The 21625-nt window shown below is 37.7% G+C and overlaps 1 protein-coding gene across 3 annotated transcripts; it reads right to left on the reverse strand.

Moving 5' to 3' along the window:
* Positions 1 to 2856: 2856 nt before the first annotated feature.
* RNPC3 (RNA binding region (RNP1, RRM) containing 3) lies at positions 2857 to 20046 on the reverse strand. Of its 3 annotated transcripts, none has more exons than XM_082054512.1 (15): positions 19790 to 20046; positions 18767 to 18814; positions 17593 to 17711; positions 16390 to 16470; positions 15567 to 15678; positions 15019 to 15087; positions 13429 to 13577; positions 10956 to 11081; positions 9982 to 10118; positions 8956 to 9117; positions 8684 to 8778; positions 8546 to 8604; positions 7875 to 8007; positions 6854 to 6926; positions 2857 to 3081 (listed from the first exon to the last, which is right to left on the reverse strand). In XM_082054512.1, the coding sequence occupies exons 1-14, from the start codon at positions 20009 to 20011 to the stop codon at positions 6867 to 6869; spliced, it is 1572 nt and encodes a 523-aa protein (XP_081910638.1). In that variant the 5' UTR covers positions 20012 to 20046; the 3' UTR covers positions 2857 to 3081; positions 6854 to 6866. The 3 variants fall into 3 exon arrangements, 2 of the variants coding, with proteins under 2 accessions (XP_081910638.1, XP_081910639.1); XM_082054513.1 differs by having other exon boundaries at positions 2857 to 3970; XR_014184232.1 differs by lacking the exon at positions 7875 to 8007 and having other exon boundaries at positions 6854 to 6944.
* Between the last annotated feature and the right edge of the window lie 1579 nt (positions 20047 to 21625).

The raw sequence follows: 21625 nt of genomic DNA on the forward strand, positions 1-21625 counted from the left end.
TCCGCCTGCGTTAGCTTAAGGGGAACGGGCTCGTCTAACAGCCTCACAGCACACGAGATCATGTCGAATCAAGATAAAATTACATTCTGGAATACACTGAGGCTCGAGATTTGAGAAAGATCTCTGCATATACATTTATCTCTTTTTTTCTATTGTTAAAGGATATTTATCTTTTGAGTATAGCACCACCTTGCTGTCACACTACTTCACTGCTTTGCAAATCTACTTGGTGGCCTTCTATGTAATGTTTTAATAGCTTGGTTCCGTACTTATAACTCAATGTGGATGTTAGGACATACTGCGCATTTCCTCTATTATATACCTCTTTATGTGCAATAAACTGAGTCACAAAGGTTTGTAAAGTGGCTCCGTCCCTATACAGAGTAAAAATACAGTAGCACAAGGAAGGGTTCTGCATCTTTGAAGGCTACCAGGAATTAACTAAAGTTTTCTACTTTAATGTTGCTAGAGTGGCTTTGCTAGACAAAGTAACAGATGGAGTTTATCATTATCAGAATGTTTCTTTTCTCTGGGACCAGTCAAAAACACAGCTACAGTATATGTTTCTCTATACAAAATAAAAGAAGATCTCACACCAGAAGCTGCTTGCTAGGCTGGAGTAAAAGATTCAGGTATGAGCTCTAGGACTCAAGTGTTTGTCCTACAACAGCAATGGAGGCAACTCTCCAGCTACTGAACATAACCTGTGTATTGACAACCACAAGGCTGTTCCCTGCAGCCTTGTATCCAGTAGGAAGATACATTTAATGAATAAACTGGAAGCAGTTGGAAATGTCCTAGAAAATAATAAAGGAAAAGTGATTCCCAGTTTCAGATCAGATCCCTTTAGGTGTCAGCTTCCAAAGACATGAAGGGATAACAAAGATGCAAACTATGTAGCATGTGAAATGTCTCAGTGAATTTTTCAAGTCACTAGTGTCATAAGGATAAATTAGCCAGAAACGGCCCATTAGTGAATGCACGTTAACTCCACAGATGACATTATTTTATTTTTACTCTCTCAACCTCAAAATTTCTTTTCACTACCATATAGTGAAGTTCCCAAAATTCAGTTTTTGTGGGGAAAAAAAAATATAAAAAACAAAAACAAAAACCACTCAAAAGACTGGAACTAGAGATGAGCCTTATGTATCAAACTCACAGCAGGGACACTGGAGAAATGTGCATGCTTTTTAATCCATCTCTTTAGAATTAAAAGCATATTAGAACGACCTGAATTTGGCTTTCACAGAGAACTCCAACAAGGCACACAACTCACATTTATAGGTAGAAAATAAAGTTAATTTAGCTTCTGCTATCACAAGATCTTTGCTATATCAAGGAGTCAATTTATATGACAGCCCTATAGTAAACTTCATTATTTAGATTATCTAAGTCAATCTCACCTTGAAAATTATAGTGATGTATGTTCAAAATTTAATTAAATTAGAAAGGTTGCTGTGTCTATATGTCATTAGCTAATGAAGAAAATTTGTGAAATAAGCCTGCACTCACTGCTTATAGGCAATCTCAAAAGCCAGCCCTAGTGACTTCTTAAAAAATAGAGGTCATTTGACCTGAAATATCAGACCAAAGGTTCTGAGGGGAAAACAAAACCAAAAAACCCACAAGAACAACAAAAAAGACATACAAAACAAGCAAACTCCAAACAAACTAATCAACCACCAAACAAGAAAACCCACACCACCAACCACCAACCCAAAACAAAACATAAAACCAGTTGATTCAAGGGAACAAAAGCTTTGCCTTCCCATTTTAAGCAAGTTCTCCCAACTAGACTGCAGAAGCAGCTTCCTTGACAGATACTTAGTACATGATGGTAGGGAGTATGCTTTATTTATTCTTCAATAATATAACCCCACCAAGAACACAGCTCAGCTTTAATCATAATGAACAGCCACAGAACACTCATTTTTTTTAAGCCACTTTTTTCTCTTCCAAGCGTCATAAACTCCTCAGAAGTTCTCATAAAACATCCTCAGTGTATTTTTCTTGGCCTACTACAAATGCAGACAAGATAAACTAATGAACAAATAACACAGTCCACATGGGAACGCAGCAAATAAGAAGAATTCCAGTAAAAGCATTTAAAAGTAATCTGCTAAACCAGTTCATATTGAAAAAACAGCAAAGATATACTTATTTTGGTCAGCAATCAATATTAGTGATTTAGGCTGTTTGCAGCTGGAATGATGACAAAGGTCTTTAAACCAGCCTGTTACCACACCATCAACTTAATATTTTATGGAACAATTTTCTCCTTAAATCAATTGGACTCTCTTCCAAAGTTAACATCACTGTAACGTTTCCCATGTGGTTTTAGGAAGTTATGCTAATCTTCCTAGTATGTAACAAATCTTACTATGTGACCTCCACAGCACTGATTTTTACTACACACAGTTCAAAAGCGCAAGGACCACACCTACACTGGTTTAACAGTTTTAACTGCTACTCTTGTTTTAATGACTTTAGTCTCACTAGTGATATTTTTCAAGATGTGGCTGAACGATGGAAGTTATCACTGAGGAAAAAAGTGCCTAATTTCACAGTACAAATTCATGCCAGTGCACTAGTCCTCCTGCTTGGTTTCCAAAACAAGAAAAATATTTACACTAAAATGAGATTATCCTTAGATTTTATCTTTTTACCCTGAAACGCTAACAGCTAAACATCCCACTCAAGTAGGTGCACATGAGTATACATTCTGAATCATCTAGAACATGCTGCAGTTATAATTGGACTGTTCATCTTTTCAAAAAATAAAGTGTCTTCCTCCACCTTCCCCCTCCCAAACCCCACGAGAAAAGTCAAAATGAAGAAAAAAGGCAAAATGAAGACCATGGAAATAATTTATTAGAGATTTTACAAGCAAAGTAACATACATTCATCATGTAAGTCTTGTGACAGTTTAAAGATACCTGGAATTTTTAAGATGAGAAAATTCATACTCTGCCTTAAATACTTTAGAACTGCTACTACGCACAGTTCAAGAGTCCCGATGATTACACTGCTTCTTCCCCAGCTTGATAATACTTGAAAGAGATGGAACACAAAAGGGACCTGGAACATCACAAAGGCATGTTAAAAGTAAGAACAACTAGAAAAATAGTATTGTTATGCTTTCTTTTTGACAACTAAATTGAAAAATCCTAAGTATTTAGAAAAGTGCAGAATGTCTGAAAAAAAAATCTGACTTAATAGATATTATTAATTTTATGTTACAATAAGCTAACACTATTGCAATACAGAGAACAAGAACAGTCTAAAAAAAAAAAGAAACAGCAAAAAGGTAGGATTGATTAATAGTTGATTATTAGTTCAATTCCAAATACTTCATTGCAAGATATTGTTAGATTTTCTCCTCTACTAAAAAAGGAAAGAGTAAGGAATGTACAATCTATGTCAACTACAGATTGTTTCTCATATATCAGGACAACAGTAATCATCAAGAGATCTAAATTACCAGTCAACCCTTTCATATTATTAAGAATTGCTCTGCAACATATTTTAACCAATGTATTATTATTATATTTATTTAAAGAAAAAGACATCCTCCGTGTAAGCTCAGCACAGCTCCACACATATCAGTGGAACACTTCTAGCTCATACAAGCTAGAGAATTGGACCACAAATTAGCAAGTTATATGACCTTTGACGAACGAGGTAGAGGCCACATTTCAAAACAAGGAAACTTCATTGTGTCTATTCACGCAAGACAGATAACTCATTGACTTTCCTTCCCCCCACCCCTCCCAAAAAGTGCCCTTTGCTTTTAAAATTACTGGGTTAGTTCGAGTTCTAAAATATGTAAACTCCTCCCCACACCTACTCTATATGAAAACTTAGATGTAGTTGAGTGCTATGGGAAACATCGCGCAAAAAAAGGATACAACAAGAAAGGATACACTCTGCATGACAGTATTACTGCAGTATTTACGCAGGAATGTTTCTAAAGAAGAACAGCAGAATGTGGTTTAATTTTACTTGATTCTCAGTATTGCATACACAACTTTATGCTACCTACCAAAAGCAAATATGCTTCTTCGACAAGATACAGTTTTGACCCCTTAAGAGATTTAATGAGGGCTGATGAGTCCACCAACACTAAACTCCATATACAAAAGTAAATACATTTTTGATAACTTGAACTACTAGGACAACACCAGATTTTTCTGTCCCATTAATTCTCCTTCAAGTCTGCCATTCTACAGACTCACTTTTTCCACCAAGTTCAAAACCCAATCGTGTTTCCACTCAATGCAGGCTTTCAAGTCACTTCTTCCCTGTGAAGAAGCTGGAGACCTCTCAACAACAGTTTCTTCTACATAACCTTTCTCCCAAAAAGCTGTATTTTAGCTACAGAAAAAATAGACACCCCAAATACTAACTGAAATGTTTGCTAGTCCATCAAGAAAAAGCCATTTCAGCCAGCAAGGAGTTACATCGTATTTTTATAAACCATATGTATTATTGCCTCTAAAAAGGATGAAACCTTTGTAGAGAAAATACTAAAAATAATAACATTCATTAATTTAACACAGCTTCTTCCTGTTTAAAAATAACATGAGGTTTAACTTTTGTCAATTTAGTTGTTAAAAAACCCCAATCAAACAACAAAAAAAAATTGAGACACAGGATACAGATCAATTTTAAGTCCCTCAAATGTTTGCATTAACTTGTGTATATGTATATTTATTTTTCAATTAGATTCTTCTGTCACTGTTCTTCCTTATAGACTCAGATTTCTATCATGGAATTTTGCATCATAAATCAACATCCATCACAATATTCCATCAGGAGCAGGAAAACATAGTCATGCAGACAGAGGGTTCAGTTTCATCATTATTTGGGAAGTAAGTATTTTTAATTAAACCTCATGTATCCCTAGAGATCTCTATTAGTCTATGGCACATACTGTGATCTTTACATATAAATGATCAAGGTAAGGAAGAAGTTCTACCCCATGACACATTAAACCAGTGACACCAAGGAAACTCATGGAAGACTTTCAAGTTCACAAGTCTTGCATAAGTATGTGTTTGCTCACTCAAAAAAAGCTTCTGAGTTGACCATCAACATGATTAATAACCAACTAAACACCTCATTATTTTCTTTATGTAATTCAAGTATTATTTAGCATGTTTAGTAAAGTCAGAATTATATTTAATGTACAAAACTAGTTGGAAGGACATGGAACTCCTAAAAGTGTCCAGAGTTCATTTATAAGGCTTTCCAATAGCTAAAATACTTCAAGTTTCTTTTTTGCATTTAAAGAAACCTTACAAATTTCTTCTTATGAAATACTAGATAATATAAATGCAAGGTTATTTCTAACACAGAAGCAGTAAGAAACAAGACTGAAACATTCTCATAAATCCTTGTTCCTTATGGAATACTTTAGCCTAGGCTCATTTGTCTTTTTCAACGACCAATACAGAAGAATGCCTGTAAAAAACCTGATATTGAATTTGATAAAATAAAGATTTTTGCAAACCACAAATCAATAACTCAAAATAGGAACTGGTAAAACCAAACAGCATCTCAGAAATGAAGGAAACTATCTCAAACATAATCTGAAGAAAAAATCCTTAGACAACTGACAGAACAAGAATCCTACAATTGAATTAGTTGTTATAAAGAAAAGTACTACCCTCACAATAACCATACTGTGGGGTCTCCAACAAATTTCTGAAAATAAAAAACAGCTGTTCACATTCTTTATTACAAACTTCAGGGTTTTTTTTCCAAAGTAACAATAATCAAAACATCCAGATTAAAAACACATAGTGGATTAAGTAGAATGTTTCAGAAGCGTTCAGCCTAAACTTTGAGTTCATTTGGTCTTAGGTGGAGGCATAACCAGGGTGATGCCCAATTGTAATCCGTAATTAAGTTAAATGCTCTTTAAATTTGAGCTGATCTATCAGAGGGTGCAGAATAAGAAATAAGTGCTTCTAATTCTTGCACCAGTTATTTCACACAATAATTTGAGACAGTTCACTACTCAAATGTTTTAGTCCATGAAACCCCTCACAGTTAAATCAGAGCTGATTTGGCTTGAGTCACTCTCATATAAAGCAAATACTTAGAGTAAGCAGCAATGAAGTAAAGCTATATAACAGGAATAGTTAAATGGTGGTTACTTCCTGCTAACAGTTACTTTCCCATCAAGTTTAGACAAAAATGGAAAAAATCAAGACCTATGCATTCCACAGCAAAGGAAGCCTTGATCAAATGATTAATTATTAAATAGCACTTTCTGACACAATATCCTTTCCTAAATCACACAAGTTTAAGGCACACTGCAACAGCACTACAATCTCATTTTTCCAAAGTTAGCAAAGCCAAGGGTCCATTTACAGAGCTAGCAAAAGTGGGTTAATTCCTGGAAACAGTTCTTCAGGTTCACTTTACAACGGTAGGGACAGAAGGGAAGGAGAAAGGAACAAGTTTTTTCAAAGCCAAAGCCCCAGATTACTAAAAGGTAAGTGGTCTGATTCCACAGAATTATTCTCATTAAATTCCCCAGATTAAGGATTAGAGAAACTGACAACTACCCTTGGATGTCAGGATTAGGGAAATGGCAGTCTCCAATTTTCTAAACAGAGGAGGATGCAACATCTTAAACTTACACCAACTATATACCTTGCATTCTGGTATTCCAATGTAACTGCACATTTAAGAAAAAAAAATTGTATGGAACATTTCCCCCCCAACCATCACTATTCCTAAAGATGCCACTAAAAATATAATAAATAAAACCAAACAAAAAAACGCCAACAAAACAAATGAACAATTTGTTTATTTGTATTTTCAGGCAGAGAATCCATACCTTGTGCAGTGTTCTACTTTTTTCTTTTCCCTTCATTGGCATCCTGTTTTGGTCTAGCTGAACGAGCAAATTGCTAAGATTCTGTTAAGGACTAAAAGTGTCAATGATAAAAGGACGTCAATCAGAAGCAAAAGACAAGTATTATTTAAGCAAGAGTTTAAAAAGTGGCCTTTATCTGTGAATCAGTTCCACTACAGTATTCAATATTATAACAATAGTGTCTATTAGTCAAAGATTAAGGCTACACTAATTTGCAGTACAAAACAATTTTAAGAGACCCTGTCCAAGAGTTTACAACACTAATAAATAAGGAGGACTAAGTGGGAATGGGTTGGGTGCAAGCAGAGCAGCTACAGGATAAATGCTTGATATTTACAGTCCTCCACCCCAGCATGTTAATTCCATAACTTTGATGTCTCAGTAGGTAGTTGGGAGGAAAAAAAAAACTAAAAGGAACAGAGGTCGGAATGAACAACAGTACAAAGAAATAAACTATGAAACATTTAAGTGAAAAATAAAAAAGGACTCACAGACATAAAACAGGGCAATGTAATCAAAAAGTGTAGAAATCCCAACATATTACACAGGCCCAAAAAGTAACTGACAGTTCCAACTGGAGAAGCAGTCTAAACAGAGACCACTGAGAGGAACCACTTCTTTATATTATTAATTCTGCAAACACAGGCTTAACTAAGTCCAAAGCCTACTTAATTTAAATACAATGGTCATACAAGCTAAATTGTCTTTTATACTGTGTGTGCAGGATCAAAGAGCTAACACCAGAAGAGACAATTTTATTGTCTTAAATACAGCACATTTACTTCCCTATATCAGAAGAGGTGCTTCTATATATTTTTCAGTTATCTTAAACTTGACAATAGCACATTGTGCTATGCTGCCTGGTTTTAAGGTATTTCCTCTTTCCATACATTTCCAACTGGTAGAACATTATGACAGCAAAACTACAGATTGACAGACAGATTACAAATAATATAATGTAAATGTTTGAAGAAAAAGATACAACCACCATGGGTTTTTCAAATAAGACATATCCATTTGCTTCTTTTAAAGCTTTAGCAGCTGCTTTTTCATTAGGAAGTCCAATGAAAGCCTGCCCCTTCATACGACCTTCTTTCATCAAACGTATATCAAACCTAGAGGCAAAATTGAGAATGGGGAATGACTCATGTTTAACCGCACTTTCGTATTTCACAGTACAAATGTAATTCTAATGCTTCCAGTTGGAGAAATAGCAGAAACAGGAGCAGAGCCTACAAGCAGGAATTATGTCACTGTAGACCATTTTGCCTGGGGAAACCACTTAATAAAAAGTGACATTAGACTGCAGGACAGTAAATTGGTGTGCAACTATGGTAAATACGACATATGAAAAATAATCAGAAACAAACAATCATCTACACTGTTCAGTCTGTGTTGCTCAGCCAATAAACTGTATATTTGGCAACAAAAAAATATAAGGGCAAAATAGTAGGGTTTTCAGACACTGTTCAAAAAATAATTCTATTTCTGTACCTGTGATAAACTAAGGTTTTCAGATAGAACACACTTTTTTCTTTATACAGGAGCATAAAGAAGAAAGTACACATGACTAGATTCAAATTACAATTTTCAACAGTATTATAGAATTTAACCTAAAAGGCTTAATTTTAACTAGGGACCAAATTAACTTACATATTTCGTTCCTCTTCTGACTGGAAGTTAACATATCTTCCAAAAATGAACTTGAGATCCTGAAATTAAACGGTAGGTATAAGATGAAAGCTGATAAAAAGCCCTTTTGATAAATATTTCATTTGCTTGTTTACCTACCTTTTCTTGAACTTGTTTAGCTAAATTCTTCACATATATCCTGCAATTTGGATCACCTGGCTCGTAGTTTTTGAAAACAGAAAATTTTTCCATTTCTTGAAGAAGACAGAAAAACAGACTGTTTTAGCTTATTTACTTACTTTTTATTTTTGCTCAGTATAAAATAAATAAATTTAATATATGATCAATTAACAAAGGAAATACTGATTTTTAACTATTTCTTGCAACAAATCAAAGAACTATTATTAGATAATATATTCTCACAGTTATACCTTCTCTAGAAAGCCTGTTTTTTTCTAGATCCCTTCTAGAAATAAATTCTGATGGTATTTCATCTTCCTCCTCTTCAGTTTCCATTTTATCATTTGAGCTAGGAGCTGGGAAAATCCTTCCAAAGCCTGTATTATTGATTTCTTCTGTGGTTGCATAAAGGTCTGAAATTTCAACACATTATGTAAGTGATTTATATGTTATTCACAAGAGGATCAACAGCAAGCAAAAAATTATACTCCTTTCAGTAACATTTTAATATAGTTATAGTTTTACTTTGTGAAGCAATTTGGACATATCCTTAAAGAAGTGCATCTTAATCCCTGGTCTGACAAACACAACTGCTCTGTATAGTCCTGTAAAATCAACTGTAGTACAAAGAAAAGCCATTGCACATGCCAGTTAAGGTAAAGCTAGCCTTGCTGTTCAAGCCTGCATCCATTTCAATGGTTTATCTCACTTTCATTCAAAGAAGCTGTATAGACCTGTAAAGTACCAAGAAACACAGACTGACCATAAACCTATAAGAAACCATCACACCTCATTGCTATTCTGACCCAGCATTTTTAGAGCAGATAATCAGTGCATCCCAGAGAAGGAGCTGGCAATCACTTGAACGATGTTTTTTAAAAGCTGGAAAAGGAAATCTGAAATTAGACCTGATATATTCAATTGCACTGTATAATACTGAGAATGCATTTGCAACATATTTGCTAAAAAAAACCTTAACATTTAAAAGAGAGTGCAATTCACCATAAACCCACAGATCATGTCAGAGAGAAAGAGACCTTTAAGATCATCGGGATCCTTTACTATACCAAAGCACAGAGCTCTGTGCTTTAACATGGGAAAAACAGCAAATGCAGACAAGACACAAGTAGATGTTCTTAAACCCTGAGGTATACTATTTACAAAAGTTCCAATACAAAAGAAGAAAATTATTCCCAGACCTAAATTTCAGCAGCCTCCTACACACTGAAACTACATGAATTCAGTATCAAATACATTTGAAGTATGAACACTCTTACCATTTTTTTCTTCTTTTTCTGAGTTTATCTGAAGAACAGCTGGGATGTCAGTAGTAATATGGAACTCGATTTTCTTATGACCTACATGCTGTGGCTGATCAAAGACATCTGAAGGTGACAGTGTAGGGTGCAAATTACTGTTTAAAACAACAATGTTAATTAAGATTCAGACAGTAATGAATGCATAGTGTACATGATTTTTTCCAGATAATTTTATGCTGTTGTTTACCACAAATATGTAAGTTCTCTGTTTCATAAATTTCACCCAATACAGTTCAGGTTAATTAAAACACTGCAAATACACAAGGCTGGCAGTCAGAGGGAAAAAAAAAAAAAAAAGACATACCACACTAACTTGAATATGAAAAAGAACTGGCCTTGCTGCTGCTCTCAGATAGTGTAGAAAATATACAAAGTGTTCAAAAAATATAGCAAATCACATGGAGAAAGAATGCAGCTAATAGCAAAAATGCATTCACTATAGATCATCATTACAAAGAAATACTACACTGGTGCCTGCTGTGCTACGGTACTGCAGTTTCAAAAACCAAAAACTTATTTTAAACCAAATCATCCTATTTTTATTTTAGATTTTTATTTTAAGAAGTATCTCAGACAATAAACCCAGATGGCTTCTGTCAGGGTTGTGATATGAAAATTGTTTTTCTTTTTTTATGAAAAAGGGATTTTTATCAGCGTGATAGCGAGAGAAACACAGAGCTTGAACCACCTACACTTTACAGATAAAGGTTGTTTAGCAGACTTGAGTACAAATTACATGAAAGTTTTGACCTTTAAAGCAATACAACCAAGCATGAGGATAAGGGAAGATCAACTCCACTACCAAATTTACATATTAGTGAAGAATACTTGTTTTAAAACAGCAACACTGAAGCAACATGATACAGAGAACACCATGTAGTAAAAGGAATAATCTTCTGAAAAAGTTCAAAACCCACAGAAATAATACAAACCTGTGAGGAGTACACACTGGAACATTCAATAAGTCTTTAATTCTTTGCCTTTTTCTAACACCACGCTTCTTTGTGTTTATTGGTCTTTTAGGCTGAAGCGTTGCTAATTCCATCAACTTGGTCATTCTGTTTAAAACAACATTTAAAAAAGAACCAAAGTGGTTTACAGTTTATTTGAAAATACCAATTTTGAAAACCTTTCCCTCTTCTTTAAAGCCCTTGAAATACAACTTTTCCGAATATGGTTATAAATAAAGCTGCCTTAAGACCGACACTACATTAATAAACTATAACACATAGCAAACCAATATACACAAAACACTTAAGTGACAATCAAAATTATAATGAGTTCCATGATGCCCTTTCCTTTCCCAAGCATGCACCTAATTAGGACACTGAAGCTGTAGGAATGCTAAGAAGCCCTAAGCTGAACCTTTCTGGGAAGAAGCTTTTGAAGGTGTTGGGGTCCCCCAGCGTTGGTTGTTTTTTAAGTACCACCTACTAAGAGCATAGGACCAGGCAATTCCAAAATGCTGAAAATGTAGCAGATGAGGCAAAAAGACAGCTTGAAATACAGAGAACGAAGAAATTCCATGGTCAGTGGAAGAAAGGTCAGGCAACATGGAAGGACTACAGAGATGCTGCTTGCCACTGTAGGGAGGAAATACATGCTGTCAAAGCTCAATCAGAATTGAAGCTGGCCAGTACTGTGAAGGACAATAAAAAAGGCTTTTTAAAATATATTAATTGCAAAAGGCAAACTAGAAATAACATTGGCCCACTGCTTGATGAGCATGGTCACCTTACTAACAGGGACACAGACAAAGCTGAGACATTTAACGGTTTCTTCGTCTCAGTCTCCAACACCGATAATGGACTTCGGGGCTCCCATAACCCTGGGCTGGAAAATCATGGCTGTGAGAATAATAAACTCCCAATCAATCCAGAATTTGTACGGGATTTGCTACTCCAGCTAGATCCCTACAAGTCAATGGGGCCTGACGGGATTCATCCAAGGGTGCTTAAAGAGCTGACTGACATCATAGCGAGACCTCTCTCTGTGATTTTTCAATGCTTCTGGGTATCTGGAGAGGTCCTGGATGACTGGAAGCTGGCAAACATCGTCCCAGCCTACAACAAGGGCAACACGGATGACCCTGGCAACTACAGGCCTGTCAGCCTCACTTCTGTTGCTGGTAAATCATGAAAAAGACTGTTCTGGGAGTTATTGAAAAACATCTGAATGAAAATGCAGTCATTGGTCCCAGCCAACACAGGTTCATGAGGGGAAAGTCTTGCTTGACAAACTTAATTTTATTCTACGACAAGGTAAGCACACAATGCAGTGGGTGAGCAACTGGCTGACAGGCCAGGCTCAAAGGGTTCTAGTAAATGGGGTAATGTTGGGCTGGTGACCAGTCACTAGCAGGGTTCTGCAGGGTCTTGGGGCCAGCATTCTTCAGTGACTTTATAAACAACTTGGACTCAGGACTTAAGGGATTGCTTAGTAAGTTTGCTGATGACACGAAATTGGGGAGAGCTGTCAACACTCTTGAGGGCAGAGAGACCCATGACAGAACCCAAGGGAATGGCAGGAAGATGACCCAGGGAGGTTGAGGTTGAACATCAGGAAAAGGTTCTTCACCCAGAGGGTGGTGGAGCACTGGAACAGGCTGCCCAGGGAGGTGTCACAGCCCCAAGCCTGACAGTGTTCAAGAAGAGCCTGGACAACACCCTCAGACACATGAAATGAACTGTGGAGTTGTCATATGCAGGGACAGGAGTTGGACGCGATGATCCTTGTTGTCCCTTCCAACTCAGGGTGTTCTATGATTCTTTTTTCATAATATTATTTCCACACGCATGTATTTTTCTGAATATAGCATAGGGACTTTCTGATATACTTTTCAGTTTAAATAGCAAATAAAGAAAATCGCTTCTTCATTTAGTATGAATATAAAGCTTAAAAAAATAAAACAAAATCACACACAACAAAAAACAACAGCTACAATGTAAACTCAGTCTCAAAACTACAAGGGAATCCTCAGCACATGAAATCTCTCATTATTACTACTCCTAGCAACACACACCGATGTACAAAGAACGCTTTGGAAGTCAGAATGCACGTATGATTCAGGTTGCAGAAAAATGAAGACTCCCCAAAACAAGCTAATTATTAATTCCTTATATCTGCACTCTATCTTCATTCTGAGTTTTTGTTTTGTTAGGTTTTTGGACATGGGAACAAATGACGATTCGCATACCATTTGGCCATTTTCCTTCTCTTTCTAGGATTCAGAACAGCACTGCCCTCCCACTTTTCAGTCACTGGAGCTTCCCTAAGCATCTGGAAAGATTATCTATGTACTGCAAATATTAACAGACTCTATCATTTGCTGAACTAGAAGCTAGAAAAGTAAAAACACCACTTTAAAAAAGCCAAAATTCTCACAAATGGCTGTAAAATGCATACCTCTCCTTTTCCTCCTCATCATCACTTTCATATTCTGATTCATCTCCACTAGATAGTTGCTCTTCTTCCTCGTCAGGCAAAGGAGGCTCTTCAGGAGGCAGAGGTGGGACTGGGGGAGGTGGCACAGGCACTGATAAATACTCTTCATACTAATTAAGGGGAAAAAGTTTTAAAAAGGTAATTAAACATTTTTTCCTCTCCATAATAAAATAGCCAAATCACTAAATCATAAGATGACAAGAAGCAGCGTTTTTTAAAGTATGTTTTTAGGGATCTAGATGCTACTTTGCTAAACTACATCACTAACGAAAACTTACCACAAGAAAGTGTAACACTGAATGTTCTCATTCATACTTGAGGAGTTTAAAACAAAAAAGCAACCACAGCCCTGGGTTTTTACTTTGCATTCAGCTTTAAGGACTTTCCTGAGAAGAATATGGTCAAAACATACGGTAGGTGGCCTAAGCTCCCAAGCCATCTCAGTTTCTACACTGAACCTATCCAAGCTACAGTTCTATTTCTGTAAGGAGAGAGGATTTCATGAAATGAATCGTTTTTTTTTTTCACCGAAACTGCAAAAAACACATATTAGGAATTCCCTATGTACAAAATCACCTCCAGCCTCACTTTCACAGTCTTAACTACACTTAACAGCTACTTCTATGCACCATCAGTTCCATTAGGCACTGATGCCTTCTGGTTTTAGAAATGCTGTGCCCTTTAAAAACTGCTCCGAGAATTCTGAGGTTTCTCACCTTACTACTCTTTTTCGCATGACCATTAAATTCACAGTGCTTAACCTGTCCCAATACCAGGCAACAAATAAAATTATTCCCAGAAAATCAGTGTGAATTCACTTATTTGACAGACTTATTTCATAGTTTTCTTTACCAGTCAGCTTCCCTCTTATTAGAAGCAAGTGTTTTGTTAGGGCAAACACCAAGTGCAGTGGAGCACAACTTCACTATATTCAAATACTGTAGACAGCACTACTCATTTCAGTCCTCACTTGCTCTGTCTACTGCTGGCAGTCAAACTACTCTATCACTGCAACAGACAACTCAGACCACAGAGCTGGTATTTCTATTTCCCTTCAGAAAGAGCTCCCCATAAGCCTCTGTCAGTTTCCCTCAGCCCTGCCTCATTGAAAAAACACCCTGGAGACAGAGCAAGTTAAGTACAAAAGTGTTGTATGATCTCCCTATCAATCTGAATCTAATCAGAACTCCAAACACACAAATAAAAGAACATAGTACATCTTTGTAAGGCAATGGGCTAATGGTATTCTTTATTTCCTGCATCAGTAATATGATGTTATAACCTCCCTCTTCTTTTTTTAATATCCAACAGCTTGACATATTCCAGTGCTGCTGTCATATGCCCATATTTCTTTGTTGTAAGTACAGTGAAAAAGATTTCTTTATAAGATTAACATGTGCATCTTACGCAATGAAATGCAGCAGTATTTGCTATCCTCTAGAGATTTCTCCAACTTTTAGAAGTTTGAACTTAGATCTCCCACCATGTTGCTAACATTTTAAATTGTGAATCCATTTTACAGTACTTAAAACATATATTTAAAAAAGTTACCATGGGAGGGCGAGCAGTAATTGGTCCAAAAGGTGGAGGAAGATTCATTTTATTCATAAGATGAAGTACCTGAAATTATGCAAGATAAGTAAGATTTCCTTCAAATAAATAAATACCTAAATATATAAATGAAAATAGTTCCTTGCTAGGTATCATAGCTGATAACTTTTTGCACAGTTTTAATGAAGACATAACTACATTGGTTATTAAACAATGTGAAAGTCTGCACTGGAGATCCAACACTAATAGCAAATATCCCAAACACCCTAAAAAGGCTAATCAAAAAAAGTAAAGCATCTTCTCGGAACAAAATTTCAAGTACCCAGTTCACATCTAATTAGGAAGATCATAGCCAGTTAAGTCTTCAGTATTAATGAAATCTTATTTTCTCAACATAATAAAAACTTAACATTTTAACAGTATCACAGCAAAGCTAACTTAGTATTTACTATGACAAAAATTATTTCTGTAGATAACTAAAAGAGGAAGAAGGAGATGTTCTTATTTTTATACCTTTTTTTTTTTTTTTTTTGCCATTTTCCACTTACCTGGACGTAAAATTTGGGCACACTTGCCAAGGCGTTTGCTATATTTGCTAGAATTGTACTTGAAGGTGGTGGATACAAGTATTTAAGGCAAGAATTGATGGGAAAGGTGAGGCTGAGGAAAAAAAGATGAAAACCAAGACATCTTAGCACCATTGCCACAATGACTGATAACAATTGATGATTACTAGAGGTTTAAGTAATCATTACATCTGAAGTATCACTGAAATATTGTTTCCCCTTGAACAGTTTTGGGCCACTTACATCATGTCTCTAACATCAGGGAACAGTCCCCTAATGCATGACACGCTTACTGGGCTTGGGCACAAGGAAAGTACCAACACATGCAGAAAGCCTACAGCATACAGAAACAATCAACATGTCCAAAAACAAAACCATAGCATGCTGTACAACCATCATAAATTAAATGCTCAAAGTGCTGGATTTACTAGACACAAAATAAATTTATTCTTCATGTATGCAAAAATGCAAATGGGGGAAAAAAAGAACAAGAAACATCTGGAAAGACAGAAGTTAACAGTATTCTGTTGTTAACACTGGGACAACCTACCCAGTCCTCATGCTCCTCCTGAGAAAGCAATGTATAGTGCTAGAAGGCTATTCTGCAGCCCACAACTTCACAGCTCAAAACACCAGACACTATGAGGGTTCTAAACCTGAAGAACTGAAATGTCATTTTTATGGCAACTATTATAGATATGCACGCGGAAAAGCAGTATGGTATGAAACAGAACACTGCATAACACTTTCTTCAAAATGAACTGTAACAGAATAAAATAATTAAGACAAAAAAAACCACACTAACCCATGGTTGGGTGCAATTCCATTCTCTATTTTAACACAGCTTGGTTCTTTCTTCTCTTCTTCTTTCACTGGTTCTTCTGAACTGAAAATTAATTTAGCATTAATTAAAACAGGGCAAAATTTAAGTGCCTAACATATGCAATATGTTTAACCTCATCTATTTAAAATAAAATAAATATATAAGTCTTTTATCAAAGACATTACTACAGCCATTATTAATTCTTAAGAATTAATGCATGTGGATAATTATAGTAGCCAGACTAAAATAAACCTTTATTCAGATTTAAGTAACTATCCCTGTATTCAAACACTCCTGACTTAAATCTACTCACAGGAAAAGAACTAAAATTATTTCATGTTACTCTCTGTTGAGAGACTGTAAAAAATCAAAGGTATTAAATAATGTTTTTGTTAATATTCAGAATGGAATAAATAACTTAAAACCTTGGTAGTTGATTTTAATTAAAGACTATCACATAGTTTCTATCACTTAGTTACATATTACTCAGGTAAACTTGAAGCCTAACTATGCAACTTAATTTTTTAATTAAGTATTTGACAGACAATTGAAATCCAAACTATCGCAGTTCTTGGTCACGCTAGCATTCAGACACATTAATTTATTTTTATTTTTAAATATTACATATCCTTTAACTATTTGAAGAGAGACTTGGATGATTTTATGTTTGTTCTCCTCATGCTTCAAGCTAGATAGATGCAAATCAGTTCCAGCTTAGAAGCCAGTGGCTATAATAGTACAGTCTTACGGTTATGCTAGGTGTCAATTCTGCCTGACTCTTGATTAGATTAGAAAGAAAACAGTGCATGCAATGCTTTCCTGGTCTTAACAGCAATAATCCTGACACACACCAAAAAAAGTAGAATAGTCTTTTTTTAAACACAGGGAACCTGTGCAACAGAGGTCAGCTTACACACATTGGAGTCTTGCTCTGTAAATGAGAACAAACAGGACCATCTGCTGATTAAAGATATTAATAACTACAGGAATAAAGATGGGAATTATTTCACGATGATACTGAATGAAACAATACTAATGAGAGGAATGTAGCCACTTATCTGTAAAACTGAACCTCCTTGTTAACACTTCTAAATGGTTATCCTTTGACTCAACAGTAAAGTATCATGAATACAGAATTTCCTTTCCTTGACCACAAACATAGAAACTAAATTATAATGCACATACCTTTTACAATTCTCTGAGACAGAAGGCTGGCTAAGTACCTGCACACTATCTTGCTCCTTCGCAAATTCAACAACTAAGGTGTGACCTAAAAGTTTCAGCTGATGCAGTCTTGACAAAGCCTTCAAATAATTATAATGGAGAAAATAAAGAAAGTGAAGAAGAAAAACATGAGAATTACTTCAAAGTGTAACTGATTTTTCTTTGGTTTGTAAGCTAGCCAGACAAAGCAGTCCCAACTGCTTTCTATGAAGTGTGGGCCACTAGAGACAGAGGTGGTTCTGCACCTGCCTTCACAGCCCTGCTTTCAGCAGCCTCTTTTGGGTTAGCAGAAAGGAAAAAGATGAGGCTGCACAGCTAGAACCATCGCAGAGACTTAGGTCATCGGAACACAGTAGCAGGACTGCAGCCTTAACAAAGTCCACTAGTAACAGCTGGGAATTTTGAAATCAAGATTCTGAACAGTGACACTAGGAGCTCTAGCATTTTGCAAGTCCAGATCCTCATAGGTGGCTAACAACTGACACAAAGCAACCTAAATTCAACATTGTTCAACTTGGGTAGTCTTTGTAACTTTTTGAGCAGTACTTTACAGCACAGCCTAAAAAAAAAAAGCCATACCAAAAAAAAAAACCAACAGAGCATAATAGAGAAATTCAGGACACAAGCTTTTTACTAGATTCATATTTTAAAAGTATTACTAGTATCATCTTTTCAGCATTCATGTCCTACATTAACATGGTAGCTTTCTTTTTCTTATAAAAGCTGGGCATTCAAGGCAGTCTTGAATTCAGTACATCAGTATGTCTGAATTTTATGGCAAATATGCAATTAAGCAGGAGACAAGTAAATTACATTTGACTTATAGTTTATACATAAACTTGCACACACACTAGGCAGGGCTCTGATCAGTCTCAATTCATGTAAGTTTGCCATGCTCTAAGTGACAGGTTGGAGCAAATGACTTTCACAAGCCACTTCCAACCCACCTTTCTTATGACTCTACAGAAGTGTTCATTTTATCAAATCCTTCAAGCACCTACTGAAACAGAACTGTAATATTACATTGCTCTGCATTTTTTTCCCCAACACTGAGTACTAGATGACGTGTAAAATATTTAGAGAACTGGCAATTCAGAAAAGTGCTTTGCTAAAACATTCAAAACCCAATACAAACCTTCACAGCTGCATTTTCACTGGGAAAGGTAGCAAAAGCAGTATGTTTCTAGAAAACAAACAAAACAAAAATTGTCAAGATAGGAACTCAGAAGTTTGAGAAACACAGGAAAACAGTATTTCTTTTCTAGTGAACAAAACCCATCCTAAACTGCAAGAAAGAACATATCAATAAGATAGTTTAATCCTCTTTTCAAAAAAAGGAAATTTATTTCAGCACCTCTCAGCAGAAGATTTTCATCAAAGCAACTCCTAAAAGTAGTACTTTTCCCGCTACACAAGTCATAACTATTGTAGTGCTATGAAAGTTCAGAAGGTTTCTAACTAACATTTTCTCTTACTTTCCAAGTTAGACCAAATCCTCACAGAATACGTAGTTCATCTTACACTTCAATTTGTTTTAACAAACTTTGTTACTTCATTTTGCCACCACGTGATTTGGTATTAAAAACCTAAAACATAACACTTTTATAAGAGCAGCTAACAGGAAAATCATTGTAATGAAGTCTGTATTTTTAATATCCTATAAAAGAAAGCATGGCCCTGACACGGGATGTGAACATAATTTATCCGCAGTAATCTAAGGTTCTTTCCAAACAGCATCTGTTGCCTGACAGACATTCCCACGTTTTTGTAATTTTGAGAAAGAAAAATAAAGATTTCAAGAGACAGACCTGTGAAACTGCATCCCAACACCTACCAACAGACCCTCTCACATTGCTTTTCCACAGCCTTACTCCTAACGACAGGCAAGGCCAAAGCTGCGGCCAAGGGCACGGAACGGGCAGCCAGCGGGAGACGGGCCCCCGTGTCAGACACCTCCCGACCGCTCCCCTCGGCCCGGCGGTGCATTCCCGCCCGCGGGGCCACCGCGCCGCAGCGCGCTCCGGCCCGGCCGGGGAGAAGGAAGAACGCTGACCCTGTGGCCACTTCGCGCTCCTGGGGGGCGACAAACGGCCCGGGACAGCGGCAAATCTCTCCTCCCGTCCCACCGCCCGGAGCCTCCTCAGGTCCCGGCCCTCACCAGCCGCCCGTGGTCCGACAGGACGCGCACGGACACCGCCCCGAAGTGCTTCAACAGATCCTCCTTCTCTGCCGCCGTCAGCTCAGCGGGCAGGTGCCGCACCAGCAGCGTCCGGCCCCGCCGCCGCGCCACGCCGGGGTGAGGCGGGACGCCGGGGTGAGGCGGAACCAGCCCCAGCCCCGGACAGGCTGCCCGTGTCTCCTCGCAGCCCGGCGCCGCCATGACAGCCCGCCCAGCCCGCGCGACCGCCGCGCGCACCCGGAAGCAAAAGGACAAATCTCGCGAGAGTTGAGGCAGCGGCTTGGGCTTCAAGTCTCGCGAGACTGGCAGGGTTCGGGGATGGGGTGTCTGGGCTGGGAAGTGCGCGCGCAGGCGGCGGTTGCGCGCTTGTGCGTCAGTGGTTATGCGCTTGCTTTCTGGCTAAATTGTAATAAGTTTTATTGCTTTCAAAATACCATTCTCATAAGCATATAGCTCAAGAGGCTTCTCTTTTCAACTTGCCACTTCACCTGAACAGCAAGATCTTTTTGGTGGACCTTAACATGCTGCTTCGGGGTAGCAGCTGCTGAGTGGCAAAGGCAAGCAGCAGGGGTGAGGCACAGCCCTAGTTACAACCTGTAGTAGTGGGCCTGAGGGGGATTCTGCAGCATGAGCAGTGAGCACAGAGGCAGTCACCAGCCAGCTGCTATCCAAACCAGACAGAATAATCCAGAGCCAGGTGCTTTTTCTGAGGCCACAGGCCATGAACTCAAAGGGGGGAAAAGTAATCTCCACACATGACTGCTGAAATCTCAGGTTTTACCGCATCTAATTAGCTGTTTGCTGGCTGGTAGGTCCACCACCTGCCTGTATCCCCATTGCCATGGGCTCTGGGCCTGACAGAGCCACAGTGCCTGGTGCTGCTGGGCAGAGCCTGTGGGACCTGCCCTGCCCCTAGACAGCAGACCCCTGAGTGACACCCAGGGGCTGGGACTGCCAGGGTGCACGGAGGCCAGCCTCAGGAAACATGTGTAGTGTACCTGGTGAATAGGGAATGTTTATTGAATTTTTCAACAAAACAAATAAGTCCTTCAGTCCATAAAGTCCTCAAGACCGCTGCTTTTCCTTGAAGAGTCATGATTGACCTGGTGCTGTACAGCAGTACACCTGAAGGCTCTTGGGCTGTGCTCATTTGGTGACTGAACACTGATAATTTGGGGAAAGATCTGGCCATCATGGGTGGTCACAGTGGTCTCGCTGGGTAGATCAGATGATAGTCCAAGTTCGTCTAGATGGGCTTGGGAAGGAGTTGAGAAAAAAGACTGTGGAAACACAGGATATTCAAGAACGATCTCAGAGAAAAGCAGCAATTTAGCAACAATTTCTTACAGGATCCACTACTGCTTTTTTCGTTGTTGTCATTTGTATAAGCTAGGAAATATCTATGATCTTGGAAACAGGTGGAAGAATTGGCACAGTATGCAAATATGACAGTGTTGTTTCTCTCTTGATGATACCAGTGGTACTGGTTTTTTTCTGAGCCTGTTGAACTTTAGAAGTAACACCATCCAGCCTAGTAAGTTCCATGTGTGCCTGTCATTTGTATAAAGTCTAGACTTCATGGGATATGCTAGTCAACATGCAATTGTAGCAGATGGGAGCATCAGGATTGCAAAAGCAAGGCTGTGGTGGCTTTGCTGCTGCATCCTGTTTAAATTGGCCTGACTTTTAGTTCACTCCTTGCTAATGACATAGGAGAACTTTTTATGCAGCAGGTCTGTGAAACTTGTAGGCAAAATGAACTTCTCTGTTTCCCTTATACCTCTCCGGTACATTCCAATTATTAATCTGCACATC

This window comes from Streptopelia decaocto, assembly GCF_964273445.1.
Source record: "Streptopelia decaocto genome assembly, chromosome: 5".
Taxonomy (NCBI): Eukaryota; Metazoa; Chordata; class Aves; order Columbiformes; family Columbidae; genus Streptopelia; species Streptopelia decaocto.